Source organism: Sciurus carolinensis, chromosome 1, assembly GCF_902686445.1.
Source record: "Sciurus carolinensis chromosome 1, mSciCar1.2, whole genome shotgun sequence".
In the NCBI taxonomy this organism is placed as follows: domain Eukaryota; kingdom Metazoa; phylum Chordata; class Mammalia; order Rodentia; family Sciuridae; genus Sciurus; species Sciurus carolinensis.
Window position 1 is genome coordinate 9,806,338 of NC_062213.1, and position 22,467 is coordinate 9,828,804.

The 22,467-nt window shown below is 52.5% G+C and overlaps 1 protein-coding gene across 1 annotated transcript in view; it reads right to left on the reverse strand.

Annotated features, from left to right (window-relative positions):
* Tg (thyroglobulin) overlaps window positions 1-22,467 on the reverse strand; it is a 222,849-nt gene that overhangs the window by 132,526 nt on the left and 67,856 nt on the right. The window contains 4 exon segments of the mRNA XM_047522972.1: window positions 2,397-2,477; window positions 3,266-3,334; window positions 11,580-11,747; window positions 16,107-16,298. Coding sequence (XP_047378928.1) covers window positions 2,397-2,477; window positions 3,266-3,334; window positions 11,580-11,747; window positions 16,107-16,298 — 510 coding nt within the window.

Consider the following 22,467-nt stretch of genomic DNA (forward strand, 5'->3'; position numbering starts at 1 on the left):
CTTGACATGAGCTGCATGGCCACCTGTAAAGGGCATTGCCAAGGCTGGGAATCACAAATGCAAAGGCCTGGAACAAGGAGGGGAGACGGGAGTGCAGGGTGCTGGTGGGACCTGGGACCCACTGCAGGGCATGTGGGGAGTGAGGGGCAGTTCAGCTGCACACGCTCAGAGGATGGTCACCAGGCGAAACTGGAAGCCAGTGTCACCAGATCTCCTGTTTTTCTCTAAAAAAGCTGAAAAACTGGGCCTTTATGTAAAATCTCTCAATTTAAAACTCAAAGAAAATAAAGTCTGTGCTTCAAATTGAGCACAATCTGTCAGCTCTGTCAGCCCAGGTCTGTAGGGCCAGACTGTCTGTGCGGGCAGGTGCTGGGGCTCAGGAAGAACCAGACCTCAGGGTCAGCTGACCACGTCTCAATCCTGGCACTGTCGCTGGCTTAGTGCTAGACTGTCTGAGCAGGGGGACATTGAGGCCTTAAGCCCTGGTGACTCATTGGTGAGATGGGAACACCTACCAGCAGAGCTGGGATAATGTTTGTGAGGTGCTGTATCTAGAGCCCCAGATGCGGCGCCTGGTACCCGGGAGGCTGGGCAGGAGGGGATCTTGCTCTCTCCTGCGGCCTTTCCTGCTCAGCCCCCTTCAGCAGGAAAACCATGGCTGGCAGCAGGTGCCCTGGAACAGCAGTGTGCCGGGAAGCCTGATTTACCAATCTGCTAGTATCAGGCAAAGATCAGGAGGCTGAGGGGCCAGGTCATGGTGCAGAAGGGCCCTGGCCAAGAGGACAAGAGAGGAAAGTCCCCTTAGCAGGTACCCACCACCCGCATCACCCTGCTGGAAAAACTGAAACTCTCTGAAGGGGCAGAGCACGCCTGGGCCAAGGGGGCTTGGGACAGGAATGCAAGCTGCCCCCCTACCTCCCGTCCCACACTGGGATCTTCTGTCCAATAGGAAATACAGGAAAAGAGAAGAAGGGGACAGCACTGGTTGAATGCTGGGAGCTAGGCTCTGTGCCAGCATCAAAACCCCAACACCACCATCACAGCACATGAGAACTGCCAGTTCAGGGGCACTTGCTCAGTGCCATGATGATTTACGGAATCACCTCATCTCATTCCCAAATTGCCCTCTGCCTTGCTTTCCATGCCCTTTGCCCAGATGAAGAAACTGAGGCTCAGAGGTGACCAGCCCACTTAGGGTCCCACAGGCAGAGACAGAGTAGGATTTGAACATGGTCCCACTCTGACCCAGGAGACACTCCTCACAGCCCCGCCGGATGCTGAATGTACTCGCCAGTCCAAGGGAGAAGCCTGATTTCCAGGGGTCTGTGTGCGTCATGCACCTGATCTGCACAGACACTCTGCACAGGCAAGGAACCACCATTTCTCAGGTGTGCGCTCAGCACCAGGTAAGGTGGAGAAGAGGTTCTCATATCACCTCACAAGGGTCCCAAGGCTGTGCAGCCACACCATGGCACGAGAGCTCGTCTCTGCTCTGCGCTGCCCCTCCCTCTGTACCAGGCTGCTCGCTGTGCCAGAGGACTGATCTGCCTCACTCTCTGTTATGGTGCACGTGTCCCCAGTGACCAGGTGTCTAGGACTTAATTCTCAGTGCAGGAGTGCTGGGAGGTGAGTCCAGATGAAGGGTGATCAGGTCTTGAGGGCTCTGCCCACACAAATGGACTATAAGACCAAGTTCTGCTCTATCTTGCTCTGCCACACTCATTCCACACCTCTGCCATAGCAGGAAGGGCTTTACTAGATGTGGCCACTCGGTCTCGGACTTCCAGTCTCCAGAACCATAAGCCAAATGGACATCTGTTCATTATAAAGTACCTAGTCGGTGGTATTTTGTTATAGCAGCACCAAATGGACTAAGACTCTCTCCTTCTCATTCTTCCTCCCAAGTTTCAGCTCCACCTCAGTAATAGTAACTGTGGGTCCTGGAGGCAGAGAAGTCTCAGACACTGCATTGTGTTGTCCCTGTTAATGTTCTCACTGCATGTCAGGACTCTTTCAAAGGAATCTCATGGCCATCTCACTTATTAAGTAGTCTGGGAATATCTGTGTTTTGCTCAGGGTTGATGTAAGTGAGGCCCCTGACCACAGTAGGCCACGCCCTGCTCTGTAATGCAGGTAGATTTGTTTTGAGGTTAGTTATTATGTGTTATTATTGAGGTTAGTTATTATTTGTTTCTAGAAACAGCAATGAATGTGCAAGGATTCTGCCTTGTTTTCCATGCCATTTGCCCATTTGAGTCACCATATTTGTGAGATAGATAATTGGGTCAGAAGCTTAGAGCAGAACAGTGATAGCAAGCAATGAGTTCATGGATGAAGCCCTGGTGCCACCACCTTGTCCCCACAGTCAGGCACTCCAGTGTGTCCAAGGTTGATACCTGTTGCCAGTGGAAATCCTGACCCTGGTTCCACGTTTCTTCTACATCCCACGGACTCTGGCCGAGACCCCATGTCAGAACCTAGGAGGAATAAGAGCGCTCGTAATGTGGAGGGGCAGGAGGGACATTCCTTTGGGTTACTAAACAGTGGTAGCAGGAGTACAGGAGATGCTCATGGCCCCAGCCAGGTGCTGCAGATGAGACCTGGAACCGACATGAAGCCCAGATCCGCACTCCTTGACTTCGACCCAGCGTCAGCCAAGCTCTCAGCAACAAACCACCAATGTCCACGTCGCTGCAGCTGCTGACATTTACCCCTCAGAGGAAGCAAAATGCTCATGAACTCTGGTGCTCACAACACCCTGAGAAGGCAGGGAATGGGATGCCCGTGTTCCTCCTGAGAGAGTCGGCACTCGGGGGGCAGGGGTGGATGGTGTATCCCAGACCACTTAGGTGGTCAGCAGACACACTGCAATTGGGAAAAAGTCAACAAAGTGCTGCAGCACCACTCTCTTGGGGTCCTGGTCCTCCACCCTGAGCCTCAGGGAGAAGGACATAGGGCCAAGCCCCCTTGGAGAAGTGCCTCCCAGGGTTGGGGGCAGCCTCCACACTCCCATCCTGATACAAGGTCAGATTGTCAGTGAATTTCATCTCCCAGGGACCAAGAGCTGCCCCCACTATCCTTTCTTTGGTTTCCACACTGTTCACTTTCCTTTTAGACCGTGGGATCTTATCTGATGAAGATCCGGGGCCTCCTGTCCCACAGACAGCTCTCCTTAGAAAGCGGTCCTACCTGTCTCTACGGGAGCAGAGCGCTCTGTGAATGAGGGACGGCCAACCTCAAGGAACCATCGCCCCAGCCAGCTTACCTTTCCAGAGGTAAACCTGCTGGAAACTGGTAGCAACGGTGTCTTGAGTTCTTTCCAGGGGAGCCAGACCTGGAAAGGAGGAGAGCCATTTTTATGCACTGGCACGTTCTTGGTCTCATCAGACGCCCACTGTCACCACAACTGTCCTACCTTCCCCCCAAATTCCCCTAGACCTGAGAACCCAGCTTCCCACACAGAATGTCCCAAAGTCCCCTGGAGCTCTACTCCTGCTCTCTTGTATAAAACCAGAGCTGGTCAGACCTCAAGTGTCCTGCTCAGGACATCAAAAGGACTCTTGATGAGGAGTCATGAACCTGTGGCAGAGGAGGATGGCTTAGGATGCTGGGATTGGCTTATAGAAAACAAAGTCCCCGGGAGGTGCAAGAGCGGGTTTCCCACATTGCTTAGCTCCTTGAGACTCCTGCCTCCTTGGTGAGTGTGCTGGCACCCACCAATCCCTCCCACCTCATTCCAGTGAGGACAGAATAATGTACAGCTGTTCTCTTCTGGGTCCTCACTGACAAGCAACCCATTGTTGGCAGTTGTTAGTATTTAATTTATTACTAATTAAATTTTCTTTTCTGGTGAATGCTGCTCCCTGGAGGCCACCCTGGACAAGACTGGGTTTTCACACTATTTCTTGAGTTCCATGTTCTTCTTTTGCCTCCTGCGGTCCTCGGACCCTGCCAATTCCCCCTATGTCAAGGGAGACTGAGAAAAGGGCTCAGAAACCATGAACCTGGAGTAGGACAACCCCACACTACAGAAGCTGACAGCTGGAACATCAAGACATGAACAGAGTTTGTTTTTAATTATTACTAGGAGCCTGTTCTAGATGAGTAGTTTGGACCCTTTGTGCAGCACTGTGATGAGCTCCTTCCATACATCACCCAATTTAAACCTCACCACCAGGCTGTAAGGGAATGTCTCCAAGCTCCAGGTGAAGAGTTCAAAGTCAAGGGAGGTCAATGCCAGAGCTCAAATCCCATTTGTTAGGCTTCACGGTCCACGCTCTTAACCAATGCCCCGAGGAGAGGATCGCATATTCCATAACCCTGTCCATCCCTAGAGGCACACAATCTAAAGGTTCTTGTGTTGAAAGAGACATGCTCTCAGCGACATGGACAATTCAGCAGTCGCAGCAATGAGCTGCCCCAAGGATGATGCCCTCCATGTCAGCAGGGAGCCGAAAACCCTGAGCTGCGCTGCTACTGGATTGTGCTGCAGAATGGAAGTGAAGAATGCTCCCAGGACTTCTGCAGCTGCCCTGTGTGGGGCGACGTGTTTCCTAAAGGGCACACCCCGGATCCTCTCACGCCCTCAAGAGGGTGGTAGTCACTGAAAGCAGAGCCCATGTGAGCCTGACATCTGGGGACCCAGGCTTGGCTCTCTGAAAGTGTGAGGCTCGTTCTGCACACCGCGGAGGAGACCACACCGCACTCCCTGCGGCCCACAGAGCAGCAGCTGTCGCTGCCTGGTGCTCTCCTCCCTCCCTCCATCATTTGCTCAGGATAAAGGTCAAGATGTGGAGTTTTGGTCCTTGTCACAACAGAAACCAGAGAGATCTTTTAATACCCAAATCTATTTGATGTACTGATTCTTTCAAGATAGATAACTGTTTTGGTAACGCAGATGTAAATGGAGCTTTCAGAATACTTCAGGCTGTGTGTTATGAGTCCTAACCTATAAAAGCGGATTAAAGAACATCTTATCCCTAAGCTGCTTTACTGCTCTCAAATGCCAGCCTGAAGCCAGGGACCACTTCAGGAACTAGTTCACCAAGGGATCCTGCAGGGCATTAGATGGTGGGTCCTCCCAGGCCTGCCCCTAGATAAGAGCAATAGTCCTTCCAGGATTCTCAGAGAGGTTCCTTGCCTCTCCGGAGCCTATTTGACTGACTGAGCTGTGGCACCTTTCAGTCTGTCTGGACCATCTTGTTTTTGTCTGGTCTGTGTCCTGCTTTACATGAAGTGGGAAATCACAGATGCCTTCCATTGCCCACACAAGAATGGGTGACCACACAGGTGCACACAGGTTTTGACTGTGCTCAGACCCAGAATGCACTGAGCTGCACAGGGTCCAGGTCCACATGTGCCCTTCGTCCATCTCAAGTCAACAGCGCCTGCGTCTTCCGGCCTGGGAAATAAGGTGTCTCCACCTCAAACTGGGTTTCCAGTCCAGGGGAGCACGGTTAAATCTGCACGTGCTCCTGAGTGCCGTGGTCCACCCAGCAGGTGCCCTAACCAGCAGCTGCAGAGGCTTTTGTGCCCTAGGGAGCATCTTCGTAATGACCACAGGGAAGCAGCAGCTCCCCAGTGATTTTTATTATTACAATGATTGCCAGGTCTCCACAGGGCACTAGAAGCCTAAAGCGGACACATATTCCCAAAGACCCCCTTGTCCTAGGGAGCAGAGGCTGACGCCGAGAAGAGCTTCAGACCTCGGGGGACTGGAGAGCTGAGGACATGGCCCGAGCTGGCTTCCCTAGCTGGCTTCACCTCCATGCCTGCCCATGATTCTCCACTCTTGAGACTCCTCGTCCTGTCCCTCCGTCTGGTTGCCTCTGTCACAGAACTGCTCTCGCTTGAAGAGCACGAGCTGCTTGCTGGAGCTCAATGCCACCTCTGGGAATCCCTCTTCCCTCTGTCTCTCAGGTAAATATCAGACGGACGTGTAAACAAGCTTGCTTTTCTCTCCTCAACCTGTCTCGTTACAGAAGTCTCTTCTGACTAAGAAGAGATCATGTCTCCTTCCATGAGTTCTGCGCGGCCTCGCGCCCAGTTGTCCCGTGGATGCCGTCTTCCCTGCCGCCTGCAACGCTTCTCTCAGGCCTCCCGTCCAAGCAGACTTTCTTCTCCCCACCCGCAGCCCTTATTTCTTGCATTAGCTCAACCTCTACTCATTCTCTAAGAACTGGTTCTCCATCACCTGCTTCTGGAGGTTTCCCTGAACCCTCTGGTGGGAGGGTGGCGCCCCCGCACTGAGAAGGCCCATCTTCTGTCTTAGAGCTTGGCCAACACCCAGCTTGATGTCCTCTGAGCTTCCTGATGCCAGGACCCAGGCTTAGTCCTCTTTATATCCTCCACCCGGCACAGTCTAGGTACAGAGCTGGTGTCCAGGACATAAAAGAATGCACGGGGGAAGCGTGAGGGAGAACAAAGCCAAGGTGGACGTCCAGCATCCGCCAAAGAAGCGTGGGGCCTTCTGCCCATGTGTAAGCTTGGCCACCAAATCAGTTCCTAAAACACACCTTTAGCCCTTCACTGCCCTCCCAAACCTTCCTGAGCCCCCTTCAGTTGGTTTTGAGAAGGTCATTCTCCCTCTTCCCTGCTCCACAGAGTCGGCTGCTCGGACACTTCCAGTCCACCCGTGGGGGCTGAGTGAGGCCTCCCGCTGCCCAGCAGGCCAGCAGGCTGGGACGCAGGGTGGCGCCCTCTGTGATCAGGGCTCAGGAATGTGTCCACACCTAGAGCCCCACTCTGCAGTGCTGGTGGGTGCCGCATGGTCTTCACTTACTTGTGAGCACCTCCGCGAGGTCCACACTCTATCTGTGGCAATTAGTTCTAACCTACACCCTCGGAGAGGGCAGGTCCGAAGCTGGAAAGCACGCTCCAGGAGAGATGGAGCGGCTTTGAAAGCTGCTGTCCAGGCGCCCACTCCAGAGAGGAGCCGTGGGCACACCTACCTGCTCCTGTGACCCCAGCTAACACAGGGCTTTCTGAATTAGCATAATGAGTCTAGAGATACAGTCGAATTGGCCCACTGGGTACTGTCCGAGTTGTGGATGGGCTAAAGTGCCGTAGACCGCTCACCGCGGCTCTGGTCACCTCAACCCTGGGCTCCTGGGACTCCATGCCAGTCGGCCTGTGGCCTAGCCTGAGGATGCATGCCCATCAGATTCTGATGAGAGGGGTGGGTCTGCCGAGCGAAGAGTGCCTCCTGAGCCAGGTGCCAGAGGAACACTTACAAGGACAGAACTGCGACTCCACTGAGCTCACGGACGGGTGCCTCTCTCCAAACCAACTGCTTGGATGGTGGCTGGATTTGGAGACTGGTGGTCATTGAGAGCCACTGATGAGCTGTGGGGTCACCTAAACTCTAAAGGGTACCTTCACTCGGAATAGCCTCGGGCGGGAACCCTGTCGTGGTTGAGGAGGCTTGGGACAGCAGCAGAGCTGGTCAGATGAGGCTGACCTGTGACCTGAGGCAAGACGTCAGCACTATCCCCTGGGCTCTGCCCGTGGGGTGGAGCCTGGGCCCCCAGCCTCGGGGAACCACGCCTGGTGGCCGCACCAACGCAAGGGCACTCTCCCGGAGGTCCCCTGCTCAACTGTCTCCTCGCCTACACGTGTGGCACTGCCCTAACAGAGCCAGGGGTTAGGATCACCACTGGACACCACGCAGCAGGAATAAGTGACCCTGGAGAAACGAAATCTGTGCTGTGCCACCTACAGGACGTGCCCTCCACCCTCTCTGCTTCTCTCTCAGCAAACGCAGAAAAGGCCATTTAGCTCCGGGCTGCAGACTGGACGGCATGAGCTGCTGGAGCTCTTTGGGCAGCTTGGTTCTCATTCACGTGCACATCAAGACCTGGTCAGTGCCTCCAGCCCAGGACCTTCTAAGCCCTTTTTTCTCGAAATGAGAAGGTCAGTCCAAAAAAAAAAAAAATAGTTGAAAGCATCCTGATTTGCCACGGGAACTTGGGGCGAGGCGACGCTGGGTGGATCCTCTCTCCATATACACGTCTCCATATACAGAGATCTAGTCCCAGCCACATCGGTCCCTGATGGCAGGAGGTGTCCACCCCGAGTCAGATGGTCTCCGGGAGTTTGGGGCTGTCCAGAGCGCACTGGTTTTGCTGTGGGCTGGATTAGAAGTCAGCCTGGACTTCAGGGGCGGGTCCCCGGGTGGGCGTGGGTGGTCTTTCAGCCGCTGAGCAGGAAGGAGCTAAGGGAGCCTTCTGGGTTCCTGCGATGCTTGCCACCCACTAAGTGGCCCCACGAGGCTGGGAGCTCCTTGACGGCAGAGACCGTCCCACCCGCCTGGTACCTGGCTGTGTCTCTCGTCGCCTCGAAGAGATTCCACGCATGAGCCATGGAGGGAAGACCACAGGTGGTGGCCATGCTGAGAGGACTGTCACCAGTTCGCCTCCTCCACACCAACCGCATCTCCCTCTTGTCTTGCCACTCACCCAGGCTGAGGGTTTGAACCAGCCATGGCACCAAGACAAAGGCTGCCCTGCACTACATCCTCAAGGGTCACATCTGCCTCCCAGATCAGCAAAGGACCGGTTTTGCGGGTGGACATGAAAGTCTTCGCATAAGGCACTGTGGATACTGACGCGCTTACTGTTTGACCTGCGTGTCTCCCGGTTGGTGGTTTCCTACACCAGCAGCCAATCCATTTCTGCTTCGTAAGTGAATGCTGCTTCTCCATTGACCAGCCACCTGCTGACCAGATCCTGACCCCAGCCATCAGCTGGCTAGTTAGAAAGCAAGATGTCCTGCTGAGCACCTCTGGGATGTGCAGCAGGGGAGACCAGGCACCAAGGACTCAGAAAATGATGTCCTACGCCACCACCTGCAGAGCATGCACACCTCAGTGTGCACAGTCAGTGATCTGTAAGGGCCCCTATTTCACAGATCCTGACCCAAGGCTCAGGAGCATAAATGCCTTGATAAGGTCACAGAGCTGTAGGGAAGAGCAGGATTCAGTTCCAGGAATTTTAAACCCAAACTATGCTCCAAAGCCCTCCTCACCTTGCTCTGTGGGCTTCCTGAGCACCCCTCCATCTCTCCTGGCTGCCCCGGGGTAGCAGTCTCTTCATCCTCCTCACACTGGCAAGACCAAGGCCTGAGAAGGTCATAACTGAGCAAGCATTCACGATGCAATTTGAATCCTGGGGTCTGTGCAGTTGACATTTTAATGACTGCCCTTAATTGTTCAATGGAAAGAAAAAGACTGGCCCGCAACCAAATTTGAAAAGAACAGTTTGTCATTTTTTTGTTTTGTTTTGCTTTCATTCCTCCTGGTCTTTCAATCCATCCCATGCTCTCTCCTTTAGTTGTTCATATCTCTGCAATCTTCATTTCTCTTCCCCTCCATCAGTGTCTGCTCTGAGGAAAGGTTATCTATCAGTCATTTACACTTTAGTAAAAATTTAAACCACTGTGCTTCTTGTCCCAGCAGTTAATTGTACTTAAATACTGACCTTTTGTTGTGGAAAAGGACTTGTGCCCTATTGTTCTCATTTGGAACCTTCTGATCAGTCTATGCATAAAGGCAACCTCTGCTGTGAATTATTAAAAATATACCTCAGGCTAGCTGAAGTCCCCATAATAGAATAGTTTTCTTAAGCCTTGTCCTACCCCAGAAAACACACACATAAAAGTCACTAAAAAAATGCAAAGTCTTCAAAAGTCATTTAGTAATCACTGATTTGCAGAGAGGCCAGACAAGGGCAAATTCTTCATTTCTTGGGCACATACCAAGCACATGCTCTGGAGCAAGCAATTCGCTATGAATTTATTGCCCATGAATATATCATATGTCTTTCTTGAAATGTCTGTTTTCACCCTGGGCTACCTCTCGAAGTAATGAATACCACATGTTCAGTAACTGTCATATAAATAAGCTATTTGATTTTATTTACCCCAAAAGAAACTATTTAAACCTCATGGAATCTCAACAAGTTCTGCAATGTTTTTTCCATGCTTTGATTATGGTGCACCCAGCAGATACTTTTTTGTATATCTTTGATGCCAGGTTTTATGCTCTATGGTGTGATTCCAGAAATTAATAATATATAATCCAGTTTTTAAATATTACAATGAGCAATGAAAGATGTTTTTAAAATAATCACAATATGTATGCGAATGCTGTATATCAGGCGCCGTCCAGTTCTTCACCTGTGCTACCCATGGGTGCCACTGGAGGCTGGCTCCGCAGCTCAGCTCCGAGCCAGGAGGCCTGGTTCCCACCCTGCCAACCACTTCCCAGCTCTGAAGTCCTCAGATGTTGCCTCCCTGCTGTGAACTTCAGGGTCTCACGCTGTGAAGTAGAGACAAAGGTAGGAACGAGCTCCCTCGGGGAACCATGTGAACACACGCCAGGCATCAGCATGGGGCTGCGCCACAGAAAGCCCTGGCTGTCATTGTCCCCTCTGCCACCTCCACAAGGCTGACGTTGAGGCTGGTGTGGCCAGCACTCCCATTCCACAGACAAGCAGCCAGACCAGAGGAGACACTGATTTCCTAAGATCACACAGCAGATTCCAAACCCTAACTTGCCACCACAGGGAAGTCCTGACAGACAGGCAGAGGCTCCGCCTTTCAGGAGGGAGGGGGCTATGGGAAGTGCAGCAGCAGAGGAAGCAGTGCGCTCCTCAGGTGATCGGGAGGGCACGTGGCGGAGGTGACAGGAGTCCTCACCACTAGAATACAGAGAACCGGGGGCCGCGTCCTGCAGTGACAGAGCCTGGGAGCACCTGCAGGGTGCCTCCTCTGGCCTAGTTCTCACGTGTGTGCGTGTGGTGTGTATGTGTGTATGTGTGTATGTGTTCTGGTTCTCACACTCAAAAGCCTGGAAGAAAGAAGGGTCCCAAGGGCTTCCAAAGGAGAGACAGGGAAGGAGAAACCAGACGGCGACTCCTGCTTCCTGAGCCTGCGGAGCTGGCCCTGTCCCTGGAACCTGCCATAACTAGGCTGTACAGCTGCTGGGGCCACCTGAGTCTCCACTCGCAGCAGGGAACCCAGGGGTGCGTTGGGGTCATTCTGTGGGTTCACCCTGATCATGTCCACACACTCTTCACTTGACTCTGCGGTGTTCATGGAGGGTACAGAGCTCGAGTCCTGCCTCCTGGCTTCTGGTTTGGCCATGTGACTTGCTTTATTCAGGGGGACGAGGCAGAAAAGACAGACTGACCAGTGGTGACCTTAAGAGACTCTGCTCCCCTTTCCTTGTTCTTTCCTGCTTCTGCCACCTACAGGGGAGAACAGGCTCATCCCAGGGAGGATGAGGCCCCCACACAGCAGGCCCAGGCCTCCTAGCTGGGTCCAGACAGCTCAGCAACGCCATCCAAGCTGGACTCAGGGAACCCGCAGAGGTGAGCGGAGCTGCCCACCCGGCCGCCCAGTCTGCAGCCTCCTTCGGTCCTGTGAGCTAAGCTGCTGCCCGGCTGGAACGGGCCGAGCTGGTGTGGGCGTCTCCCAGCAGCATCGTCAGAACACTCCCCTTTCAGAAGGGGCCTCTCTTCAGAGCAGAGTCTTGCAGACTGCGAGAGGCATTTTAAAGGAACATGGACACAGGGACTTACTCTCCACGAACTCCTGGCCTCCAAGACGAAATGTCACCTGGCGGCTTCCCTGGTCATACGTCACACCAGGACACGAAGCATTGGCCTGAGCTTCAGACGAGGTTGCCCAGTCATCCATGTTGCAGAGCAGGACATCAGGGGAGGTCAGCAACCCACAGAAGATGGGCCCTGAGAGCAGAGAGGGAGGAGAGAGGATGGGAGGGAGGCCCAGGGGCGAGTCTGCCAGGAGGCTGACTGACTCTCCAGGCTGTGGTGAAGGACGTGGTGGACTCTGTTCCTGGTCGTCAGCAGATCCGGCCAGAGCTGCCCGCTGACCGGCGGGAGGAGAGCCTGTGCCTGACACTCACGTGGCCCCCGTGGAGGGCCGAAGGCAGCCCTGCTGGTGCAGAAGCACAGGGCACAGGCTGGGGGCGGGGCGGCAAGCGAGCTGCCAGCCAGAGGTGTTGTGCGAGCAAGGACTCCTGGGCTTGCTCCCTGGAACAGAAGACTTTTCCATATATGATCCCAAGGAAAATAAATCGGCCTTTCCAACTTGAGGGATCATAGGGTCCAGAAAGCAATCGAGCATCTGGCGAAATTGCAGTGTCCACCAAAGACGTGCTTAGTTCAAAGAGGCAGCGGGTTGGGACTACGGGGTTGCCAAATATGGGAACGCAGGAGGCCAAATGGTGTGTGCATGTACGTGTGTGTGTGTGTGTGTGTATGTGTGTGTGAATGTGTGTGCATGTGTGTATGTGTGTATGCGTGTGAATGTGTGTATGTGTGAATGTGTGTATGTGGTGTGTGTATATGAGAATGTGTGTGTGCATGTGTGCATGTGTGCACGTGCATATGTGTGTGTGTGTGCACGTGTGTGTATGTATGTGGTGTGTGAATGTATGTGTGTGTGAATGTGTGTGTGTGGTGTATGTATGAATGTGTGTGTATGTGGTGTGTGTATGCGTGAATGTGTGTATGTGGTGTGTGTATGTATGTGTGTGAATATGTATGTGAGAATGTGTGCATGTGCATGTATGAATGTGTGTGTGTGCATGTATGTGCATGTGTGTATGTGTGTATGTGTGTGCATGTGTGTGCGTGTGTGTATGTGTATATGTATGTGAATGTGTGTGTGTGTGGTATGTGTATGTGTGTGCATGTGTGTGCGTGTGTGTATGTGTATATGTATGTGAATATGTGTGTGTGTGGTATGTGTATGTGTGAATGTGTGTGTATGTGGTGTGTGTATGTGAGAATGTATGTGCATGTGTGCGTGTGTGTATGTGTGTATACGTGCACACGTGTGTGTATGTGTGTGTGGTGTGTGAATGTGTGTGTATGTGGTGTATGTGAGAATGTGCATGTGTGTATGTGTGTGTGTATGTGTGAATGTGGTGTATGTGTGTATGTGTATGTGATGTGTGTGTATATAAGAATGTGTGTGTGTGTGTGTGTGTGTGTTTCCTTATGTAAACACTAACATGACTCCACATCATATAATCACAGAGTAATAAACCTAGAACGGATTTTAGGGATGGCTTTACTCTAATGCTGGCCCCACCCCACTCCAACAATTCCCAATAATCCCCTCCTGGACCCTTGGTGGTATGTGAGACTGTCAGCCCCCTCTGTGGCCACCCTCTCCCACCATGATTCTCCCACCATGGTGCTCCTGGGGCTTCTCCCTGCGGCTGGCTGCTTCTTCATGTCTCTCTGCAGAGTTTCTACCCTTTTTGTGGGTAGTCACTGGGATCAGCCCATCGCCCCTTTATCTTCTCTCTTCCCAGGAGATCCCACCACACCCACACCTTCCCACACCCCCTCAGTGCTGCCCACCCACGTTAATGCCTCCCCCCAGGCTTCCTTCAGAGCTCTGGAGCTTTGCACTCAAAAGCTTAGGCCACGTTTTGTGGATGTCTCAAAGCTGCTTCAAATTCAGCGTACCCCACATGGACTTACGACCACCCTGAACCTCCCTCTCTCATCACTGAACATGGCACCTGGTGTCTTCCATGATTTGCCCCACGAGCAGACCATCCAGTCCCGGGAATAAGCTAGATACTCGAGAATGAGCTTCCACACCCCTCTTCCCTAATCCCTGCTGGACTAGCTTCCTCGGGAGGCCTGAGCCTGCCTCCTTTCCCCACCGCCCTAGCCCAAGCCACCACCCTTCCTACATGTGAGATGTTCCCAGAAGACTCATGTGTTACAGGCTTGGCCTCCAACACAGCCAGGTCCAGAGGTGGGGACTTGGGGAGCCATGGATCATGAGGGTCACTAATGGATTCATACTCTGATAGCATTGTGGGAGGTGGTGGAAATTTCAGGAGATTGGAGGAAGGAGGTCACTGGGGTGTGCCTTGGAAGGCTGTTTCTCGTGCCACCCCCACTCTCTCCCACTTCCCCGGTCTCTCCGTCTCTCCCTCTCTCCCTTCTGGCTGAGGGAGCTGAGCAGCTTCCGCCATGTTGTCCTGCCTCACCTCAGGCCCAGAGCAATGGAGTCAGCTGGTCATGGACTGAATCAGCCTCTGAAACCATGAACCAAAATAAATCTTTGCTCTCCCAACTTACGTTTCTCAGATGTTTGGCCCAGTGACGAGAAACTGACTCACTCGCCTGCCTCTGCAGTGGTAGCTCCTCTCTGACCCCTCTGCATCTACTCCGCCCCAAGCCCAAGACGCTCTCCACACTCCACACTGCTGGTTTCAGACCCAAATGTCCTTACTCAGAACTTTTGGTGGCATCCAGTTGTGCTGAGAATAGAGACGACTGTTTTTACAGCCCACGGGGTTTCTGGCGTGGTCCTCCCCCTCCCGCGCCTCTCCTGCCCCTTCTCAAGGCCCCGCTCCTGCTGTTCTCCCTGCCAGCTCACAGTGTGCTTCTGTGCTCTGCCCCGGTCCCCACAGGGCCTTTGCATGTGCTGTCCCCTCCACTAAGAATTACCTCCCTCTTCTCCTCACTGAGTTAGAACCTACACAGTGTTCAAGACTACCGAAGTCTTTGTTGATCTCTTGAATAGGGCAAAACTCTTATTACGCGTGTTTTTGTATAATAATAATATGCAATAAGTAACTCTGCTTCAGAGCCTCGTAATTAACAATTATCCTCTCCTTCCTCGAGACCTGAGAGAAGGTGGGGGCAGGAGAAGGGCACAAGCTCTCAGTAGCATGGATCAGGAAAGAGGAGTCCAGTGTGCTGAACTGACCACTGGAATCTGGGCGACAGAGGAAACTGGGTGACTTCCCTGCCCGGGACCCACCCATTCACCAGCACTGCTCTGCACTTAGCCAATTACAGGCTCTACTCAGACCGATGCAGGGATGCAGGGTTGCTTTGCCCCTGGGGGAGTCCCACTCTACCTGGGAAAGGGGTGTGGGCACATGGCAGCAGAGAGAAGGGACCAGCTGGTACTTGAGGAGAGGAGCGTATGGGTGGGTCCAGAGCTGCCCAGGCCGCCTTGAGGGTGGTGTGCAGCCACAGGCAGTGGGGGAGGAACAGGGAAGGGCTAGGGGCTGGAGGATCACCAGGAAGGAAACGGGGCAGCCTAAGCCGAGATGGGGCCGGGAAGGAGGCGATGAGGAGCCACCAGAAGTCAGAGTAGGAAACCAGCAGAGGAAGGAAGGTTTGGGGAGAGGGAGCCTCAGGCTGCAGGGGCTGCGGTGGGGAAGGGGAGCTGGGGACAGGAGCTGGCAGGGGCAGGGGGCCCAGGGCTGTCTGTGGCCTGCGGTGTGGACTTGGAGAAGGAGGGGCAGGGAGCTGGCGAGGGCCCAGGGCCACGGAGAGTCGCAGCGGAGCAGCAGGGAAGGGAGGCAGCAATGGCTCCCAACCCCAGGAGGCAGGCTGGTCCTCCCCAGGGCAGACCTCGCTCCAGAGTGATGACATGGCAGGTGCTTAAACACACCTGCCTGCTGAGAACACGCCTCCATTCTCCGTGGTACACGCGGAGTCTCCCCGCCTCAAGCACAACTCACAGGACGGCCGCTCTGGACCGCCACCCGCTCCTCTCCTCATCTAAATGTCGTTCATCCTGCAGAGCCTGGCTGAGTCTCTCCCCACCCAGAAGGCCTTCCTGGCCACCAAGTCCCCTTGGGACCCATGCCCCCTGCGCTCGGTACCAGCTTTGGGCATCGGCATGCTGCACGCTCATCCCGCCTGGCCCAGCAGGACACAGTTGGCGTTTGCTCAGGTCAGCGAGCCTGCAGGTGTGAATGGCTGAACCAACCGCCCGTGCAGATGTGAAGCCCCTTTCTCTACTCCCACCACCCAGGACACGGGTGGCACGTACGGCCATCCATTAACGTCTGTTGTTGGCTGAGGTGAGGAGCAGAAAGAGACTTAGACTACTTAGCTTTCTTTAATCTTTGACTAATGCCACCAGTCACATGGCTGGCTACACCTCTACCTGACACCATATGGCTGCCACTGTTCCGGTGAGGTGGCCTCACGTCTGCACCTCCCCAAGTCAGGCTCCAACGTGCATGTCCTGGCTTGTGTGTCCCTGCATATTTCCCGTCCCTGGTTGGGCCCCAGTCCCCCCAGCAGCCTCACCTCCTTTAACCTGCGAGAGGACAAAGCCATCGCAGCAGGAATCTTGGTCACAGGCAAGAAGACAGAAGAGGTGCGCATCGGTGAGGTTGGCTCCCGAGGCTGAGAACACCACGGGGCTGTACAATCCGGAGAGCGCGTTCCGGAAACCGGTTGGCTCAAAGCTCTTCTGACCCACTGTGGTAGACTCCTGGCCTGGAGAAGGGCGGAAAAAGACGTGAAAGACCCAGAACCTGCAGAGTGGGACAGAGAACTGAAGTCAAACAGCAGCTGTGAGCCAGCTCTGGGCATGCTGTGGGCAGTGCATGGGCCAGGGCCAGACGCAGTCTGTGCCATGAACCTGCTGGACTTGCGTGTGAAGGAAGAGGGTGGAGCCAGGTGAGGCTGTGGAGGCAGGTGAGGCTGTGGAGCCAGGTGAGGCTGTGGAGGCAGGTGAAGCTGTGGCCCACAGCCCGCAGACCTGGGAGAACGCCCCTCACATCTGGGAGGCTCTGAAGGATACATCTGGAAAACTGGCACTATTTTTTGTTCCCAGGAATATCTGTGGATACAGCGCTGCTCCATCCACTGCTCGCCACACGCCACTCCCTGTGCCAGCAAGCGTCAGCAGAGGAGCGTGGCAGAGACCGACGCGGTGCACCCGCAGGACCGGGCACGGTGCCGTCACCTGTGTCCTTCCTCTTGCCTGCCGCTGGCCCCAGGACTCTGCCTTTCGAGGAACAAATGCAGCCTCCTCCCTTTGCTGTGCGACCAGCCCTGGTCTCCCGACTCAGCAGCCTCGCCTGCCCGCAACAGCTTCACCCTCTAACAGTGTCTGTGGCTTTTGTGGAATTCAGCACATCTGTGTTCACACTAAGCTGGCATTGTAAGCTTGTTAGAAGGGGCATGGTCTGTTTTGCCTGCTCCTAACCAGTGAGCCCTGTCACCTCTAGGGTTCCGAGCACATTTTAGCCATGTGACCTTTTTCAGGGACTCCACACACCTTCCTGCTCTTACCCCATTTTACATGTGAGCTAGGACAGCCTTCACACGTGAGCTGTCTTGCCAGGTCTTCAGCTGGTGGGTGGCGCAGGAGACGCCAGAACCTCTGTTCCTCCCCTCCTGACCGCCCGTCGGCCCAGGGAGCACAGCTCATGCCGCCGGTGCCTGGGTGCCTGGAGGCAGCGGGGAGCCAGGGTGTCGACCCCAGGACAGCTGCCAAATCCCGAGGACCCCAGGGCAGACCCAGCAGCACCCCAGCCAAGCAAGCTCCTAGTTCCTCAGAGCCTCAGCTTCCCCCGAGCAAGCGGAATGAGGACGTTGACCTTCACCAATGTTGAGCAGATACAAAGGTAACGTAGAGAAAATCCCTTCCCAACGCTGGCGCACTCAGCCCTTCTCTCTGGGTACTTCTAACAGTGCCACGAGAAGCCACTGCCTGAGGCCCGGCTTACCTCACAGGGTCTACACTGCCTGAGGCCGGCTTACCTCACAGGGTCTACACTGCCTGAGGCCCGGCTTACCTTACAGAGTCTACCTGGGTTGTCACTGCTGAAGTCCCCCTCCCCCCACCTCCCGCACGTGCTGCGGGCTGCTCTGTGAAAGGCTCCATCGCTTAAGCTCCGTGGGATAGGTCTGCCTCCCCTGCCAGCCTGCGGCTCCCCCAGCGACTCCTGAGTCACCAGTCGGAAGTGACCATTAAAGTACCAGTCTCACCTAAACAAGTTATTGTGACCAGCCACATTCCAAGTGCTCAGGGGTCGCATGTGACCAGTGACTACCATTCAGACAGCGCAGGTTCGTACGTCACTGTCATTACTGTGGAAGTGCTACTGGATCGCTTGGCCTGGAGTTGAGGTCCACATCTCAGTCGACCTTGGCATCCTCCAGGCGGGGCATGGGGCACGGAGAACCACCTACCCTAAGATCCTCGTGTGGTGCGCTCCTTCCAGGCTGCAGGTCTCCGTTCCAATGTCCCCTCTTCTGAGGTCCCTTCCCTGACCTCCCTTCAGCAGCTCACATCCACCTTGACCCCACTGTCCCATTTTCCTCTAAGCACTTGGTGCCCTTTGAAATGGTCTTATTGCTGAATTCATTCCTATTCTGTTGGGTCCATGGTGTCCTCATGGTACTAGCACACAGCAGGTGCTCGGTAGCGAGGTAAGGATGAGTCAGTGCTAAGTGCCCAGCACCGTCTCAAGTCCTGGACGACAGAGTGCGTCCGGGAGATCTTCTGTTTGTGTTTGCTTTTTGGTACTGGGGCTTGAACCCAGGGGTGCTTAGCCACTGAGCCACATTTCCAGCTCTTTTTATTTTTTATTTGGAGACAGGGTCTCGTTAAGTTGCTTAGAGCTTGCTAAGTTGCTGAGGCTGGTTTTGAACTTGCCATCCTCCTGCCTCAGTCTCCTGAGTTGCTGGATTATAGGTGTGGCCACAGCACCAGACAGGGAGGTCTTGCAGATTCCAGAGAGGCTCTGCCTTGTCACAGTAAATAGCTAGGTGCTTCCTCTTCCTGGACCTCTCCTGAGACCAGGCTGGTCTAGACAACCTCTGAGGAAACGCCTGTGGTTCTGAAAGGTCACGTGGCTCCTGCTCCAGGTTCCAGACCCACAGACATCAAGTAGGCGCACACAGCTAAAAGCACAGAAGGGCAGGTCCGGCTGTGGGTCTGGGTCCCTTTCTTTGGTCCCATCTTCCAGGTCACTTAGGGTGAGGATGAGACTGACATGACTTACTGCCAGCCAGGTACCAAGGACTATCCAGAAACTGCCCCCTTTCGTTATTCTCATTCTACAGAAAACAGATGGAGCATCAGGTAACATTAAGAAGTTGCCTCCTTGAGGGACGGAGTGGAAGGGGAGGTGTCGGGGTTTCTAGAGCCCCCGGCCTTAGACATGGTCAAGATGGCGCCTGACGCTGAGCCAAAAGCGGCCAGCTATACAGTAAACAACCAGCGAATTCCAATGATTGGCTAGTTAACGATGTGATTAGAGCATGCCCCCCCCTCGTGTACCCATCCTGTGCCTGCAGCTGTCCGCGTTTATCTCGTGTACTCTCCCCTGATTGACTGAAGTGTATATAAGCCTGGTGGGTGGGAGAGTAGGGGAGAAGCTGAGGAAGGGACGGAAGAAGCGGAAGAACCGGCGGCGGCGACGGTGGCGACGGCGGCCGCAGCAGCAGCAGTTGGAGCGGAGCTGGAAGGAGGGAGTACGCGGGAGTGGAAGGAGCTGGGAAAAGGGAAGCTGAGAGTGCGCAGAAGCTAGGGGTAAGAGAAGCGTAGGAAAGGAACTGTGCACAATAAACTTCCAAAGCTTCAGACGTTTGCCGTGTCTCTCTCTGCGGGCAGAGGGGACGCGACAGCTGGTGCCGAAACCCGGGAGGATAAAAAGGACAAGGTAAGATATCTTAAAATCTTTTAACAAGCTAAACCGGTTATAAAGAAGTCAAAAAAGGTAAACAGGTAAAGGAGAGGCGCCTCGACGTTCGCGGTATAGCGACTATCCGGATACGCGGAATGCGGTCCAGTTAAAGGGTATCAGGACACGCTATCAGCGGTCCTGGGGGCACGCGGAATGCGGTCCAATTAAAATAAAAATAAGGACACACGGAAGGTGGTCCGGTATCGGGACACGCCATTAGCGGTCCTGGCGCGTGGAACGCGGTCTAATTAAAGTGAAAGTAGAAACACGCTTGGAACGGTCCAATTAGGTAGTACGTGAAAAGCCGCTATAAAAATTTTAATGCGCACTTGATAGTTTTCCTTTCAGTAATCTCGTTGCTCCTGGCAGCTAGGCCACTGTTATTGTAATTGCCAAAACTAAAGCTATTCAAATTAGTAACAATAGGGTCTGAATGCAGCAACCCCTCAGGGAACCATTAAAAAACAATGGGAGCCATTGAGGGAAAAAAAAAAAAAAAAAAAAAAAAAAACAGCCAAAGTAAGAAAAGCCCTTAGTGTGCCACAAGGGGTATCTTCATGAACAGGGTCTAATAGTAACAGAAAAGAACGCTTAAAGAGAATAAAGTGAGGAAAAATTGAGTGGTGGTGACCTAGAAAATAATTGCTCAAAAAATCTAAGAACAAGGGAAAAAAGGGAACTAAGTCTAACATAAAGAACCCCCAAAAGGAATAACCAAGTGGTAGTGAAAACTTAAGAACAAGGGAAAAAGGTAGGAGAAACCTAAGCCTAATAAAAAGAGCTTCAAAATCTGTAGAACCTGCCCGTATTTGAGGAGCAAATGGAGATACCATCAACCATTAGAAAAACTTTAAAGAGGCAGTTAAGACTATTGGAGACAGGTATGCAGAGCAGTGCTATTTGGAGAACAATGGCTAATTGGAGAGCTCAGCTGTTGAAACTGCTTGCAGAAACATAGTGGCAAGGTTTCCCGATAGAAATGTTAATAGGAGAAGGCCAATACGTTTCAATAGATGTACAAAATCAGCAGCAAGGAGATAATGCCCTAACAAAAGATAAGAGATAACTATAGTAAAATCTGTTACACCTTATGCCCCAGGGCTATGTCCAAGATGCAGAAGAGGAAGTCATCGGAATAGTGCCTGTCAGCCTATTAGAGATAGGGAGGATAATTTCCTAGGGTCGAATCCTGAACTTCAAAAAAACGGGAGACAGGGCCCTCCCTGGGGCCCGCAACAAATATACGGGGTGATTCAACAAGTTCCCCGACGGTGGTATCCTCCCACAGAGAAGGGGAGCGCAGGGCCACCTCAGGGAGTGCAGGATTGGATATCTGTGCCACCTCCAGACTCATACTAACCCCAGATATGGGGGTGCAGATGATTGATACCGACTGGCATGAAAAAATCCCACAGAACAGTGTAGGGCTATTACTAGGTAGAGGTTCCTCAACACTAAAAGGACTTATAGTACACCCAGGGGTTATCGATCCTGATTGCACTGGACAAATAAAAGCCTTGGTCTCTTCACCAAAAGGAATTACAGTCATCTCTCCAGGGGATCGCATTGCACAAATGCTTATATTGCCCATCGACATTCCTTGTGGCCCAGTGAAAATACAAATAAAAGACAAGGAGGTTTTGGATCAACAGGAACCACTTTAATAAACCTTACTATGGATATGGAACAGAGGCCCCTCCTAAAATTAAAAGTGGGAAATATGGAATTTACAGGTTTATTAGATACAGGAGCAGACAAAAGTATTATCAGTGCAATGGTCTGGCCAAAGCACTGGCCATTGATCACAGCAGCTCAGAGCTTGAGAGGCTTAGGAGTAGCAGAGAGCCCCAATCAAAGTGCTTCCTCATTATCATGGAAAGATACAGAGGGACACACAGGAATATTTCAACCATATGTCTGTAATGTTCCTATTAGCCTATGGGGACGAGATGTCCTGCAGCAAATGGATATGAAACTCACCACTGACCAGATTTACCAAGGGACTCCTGTAAGAAATATGTTACAAAATATGAATTATGATGATAAAAAAGGATTAGGAAGACATAGCCAAGGATCTACCCAATCACTGCCTTTACCCCCACCAAAAAATGATTCTCATGGATTGGATTTTTCCTAGGGGCCACTGATAAGCCATCAATCCCTATAATATGGAAAGATGATAAGCCTCGCTGGATTCCACAGTGGCCCCTAACAAAAGAAAAGCTAGAGGCAGCTCATAAGTTAGTACAAGAGCAGGTACAAGCAGGTCATTTACAACATTCTACCTCTCCTTGGAATACTCCAATATTCTTAACAAAGAAAAAATCAGGAAAATGGAGGTTATTACATGATTTAAGAGCCATAAACGAACAAATGTACCCTATGGGACCCGTCCAATGTGGACTCCCTCTTGTCACTGCACTACCAAAAAATTGGCCTACTATTATTCTGGATTTAAAAGATTGCTTTTTCTCTATACCCTTGCACAAAAATGATTGTTGGAGATTTGCCTTTACTTTGCCCTCTCTTAATCACACTCAGTCTGACCAGAGATTCGAATGGACTGTGTTGCCTCAAGGTATGGCTAACAGTCCTACTATATGTCAAATATACGTAGATAAAGCGTTAACAACTACTAGACAAAAGTTTAAGAGATTGTTGATTTATCACTATATGGACGACATACTTATTTGCCATTCAGAAAAAAAAGTCTTGTTAGAAGCATTACAATTTATAACTCAAGCATTAGAAAAGAGAGGACTAACGATAGCCCCTGAAAAATTACAATTAGAGGAGATTCAAGAATATCTGGGTACAAGGCTCACTGCTACTACAGTCAGACCAATAAGGTTGACCATCAGGACAGATCAATTGAATACCTTGAACGATTTTCAGAAACTCTTAGGTGACATTAACTGGATCAGATCCTATTTAAAATTATCCACAGGGGAATTAAAACCTTTATT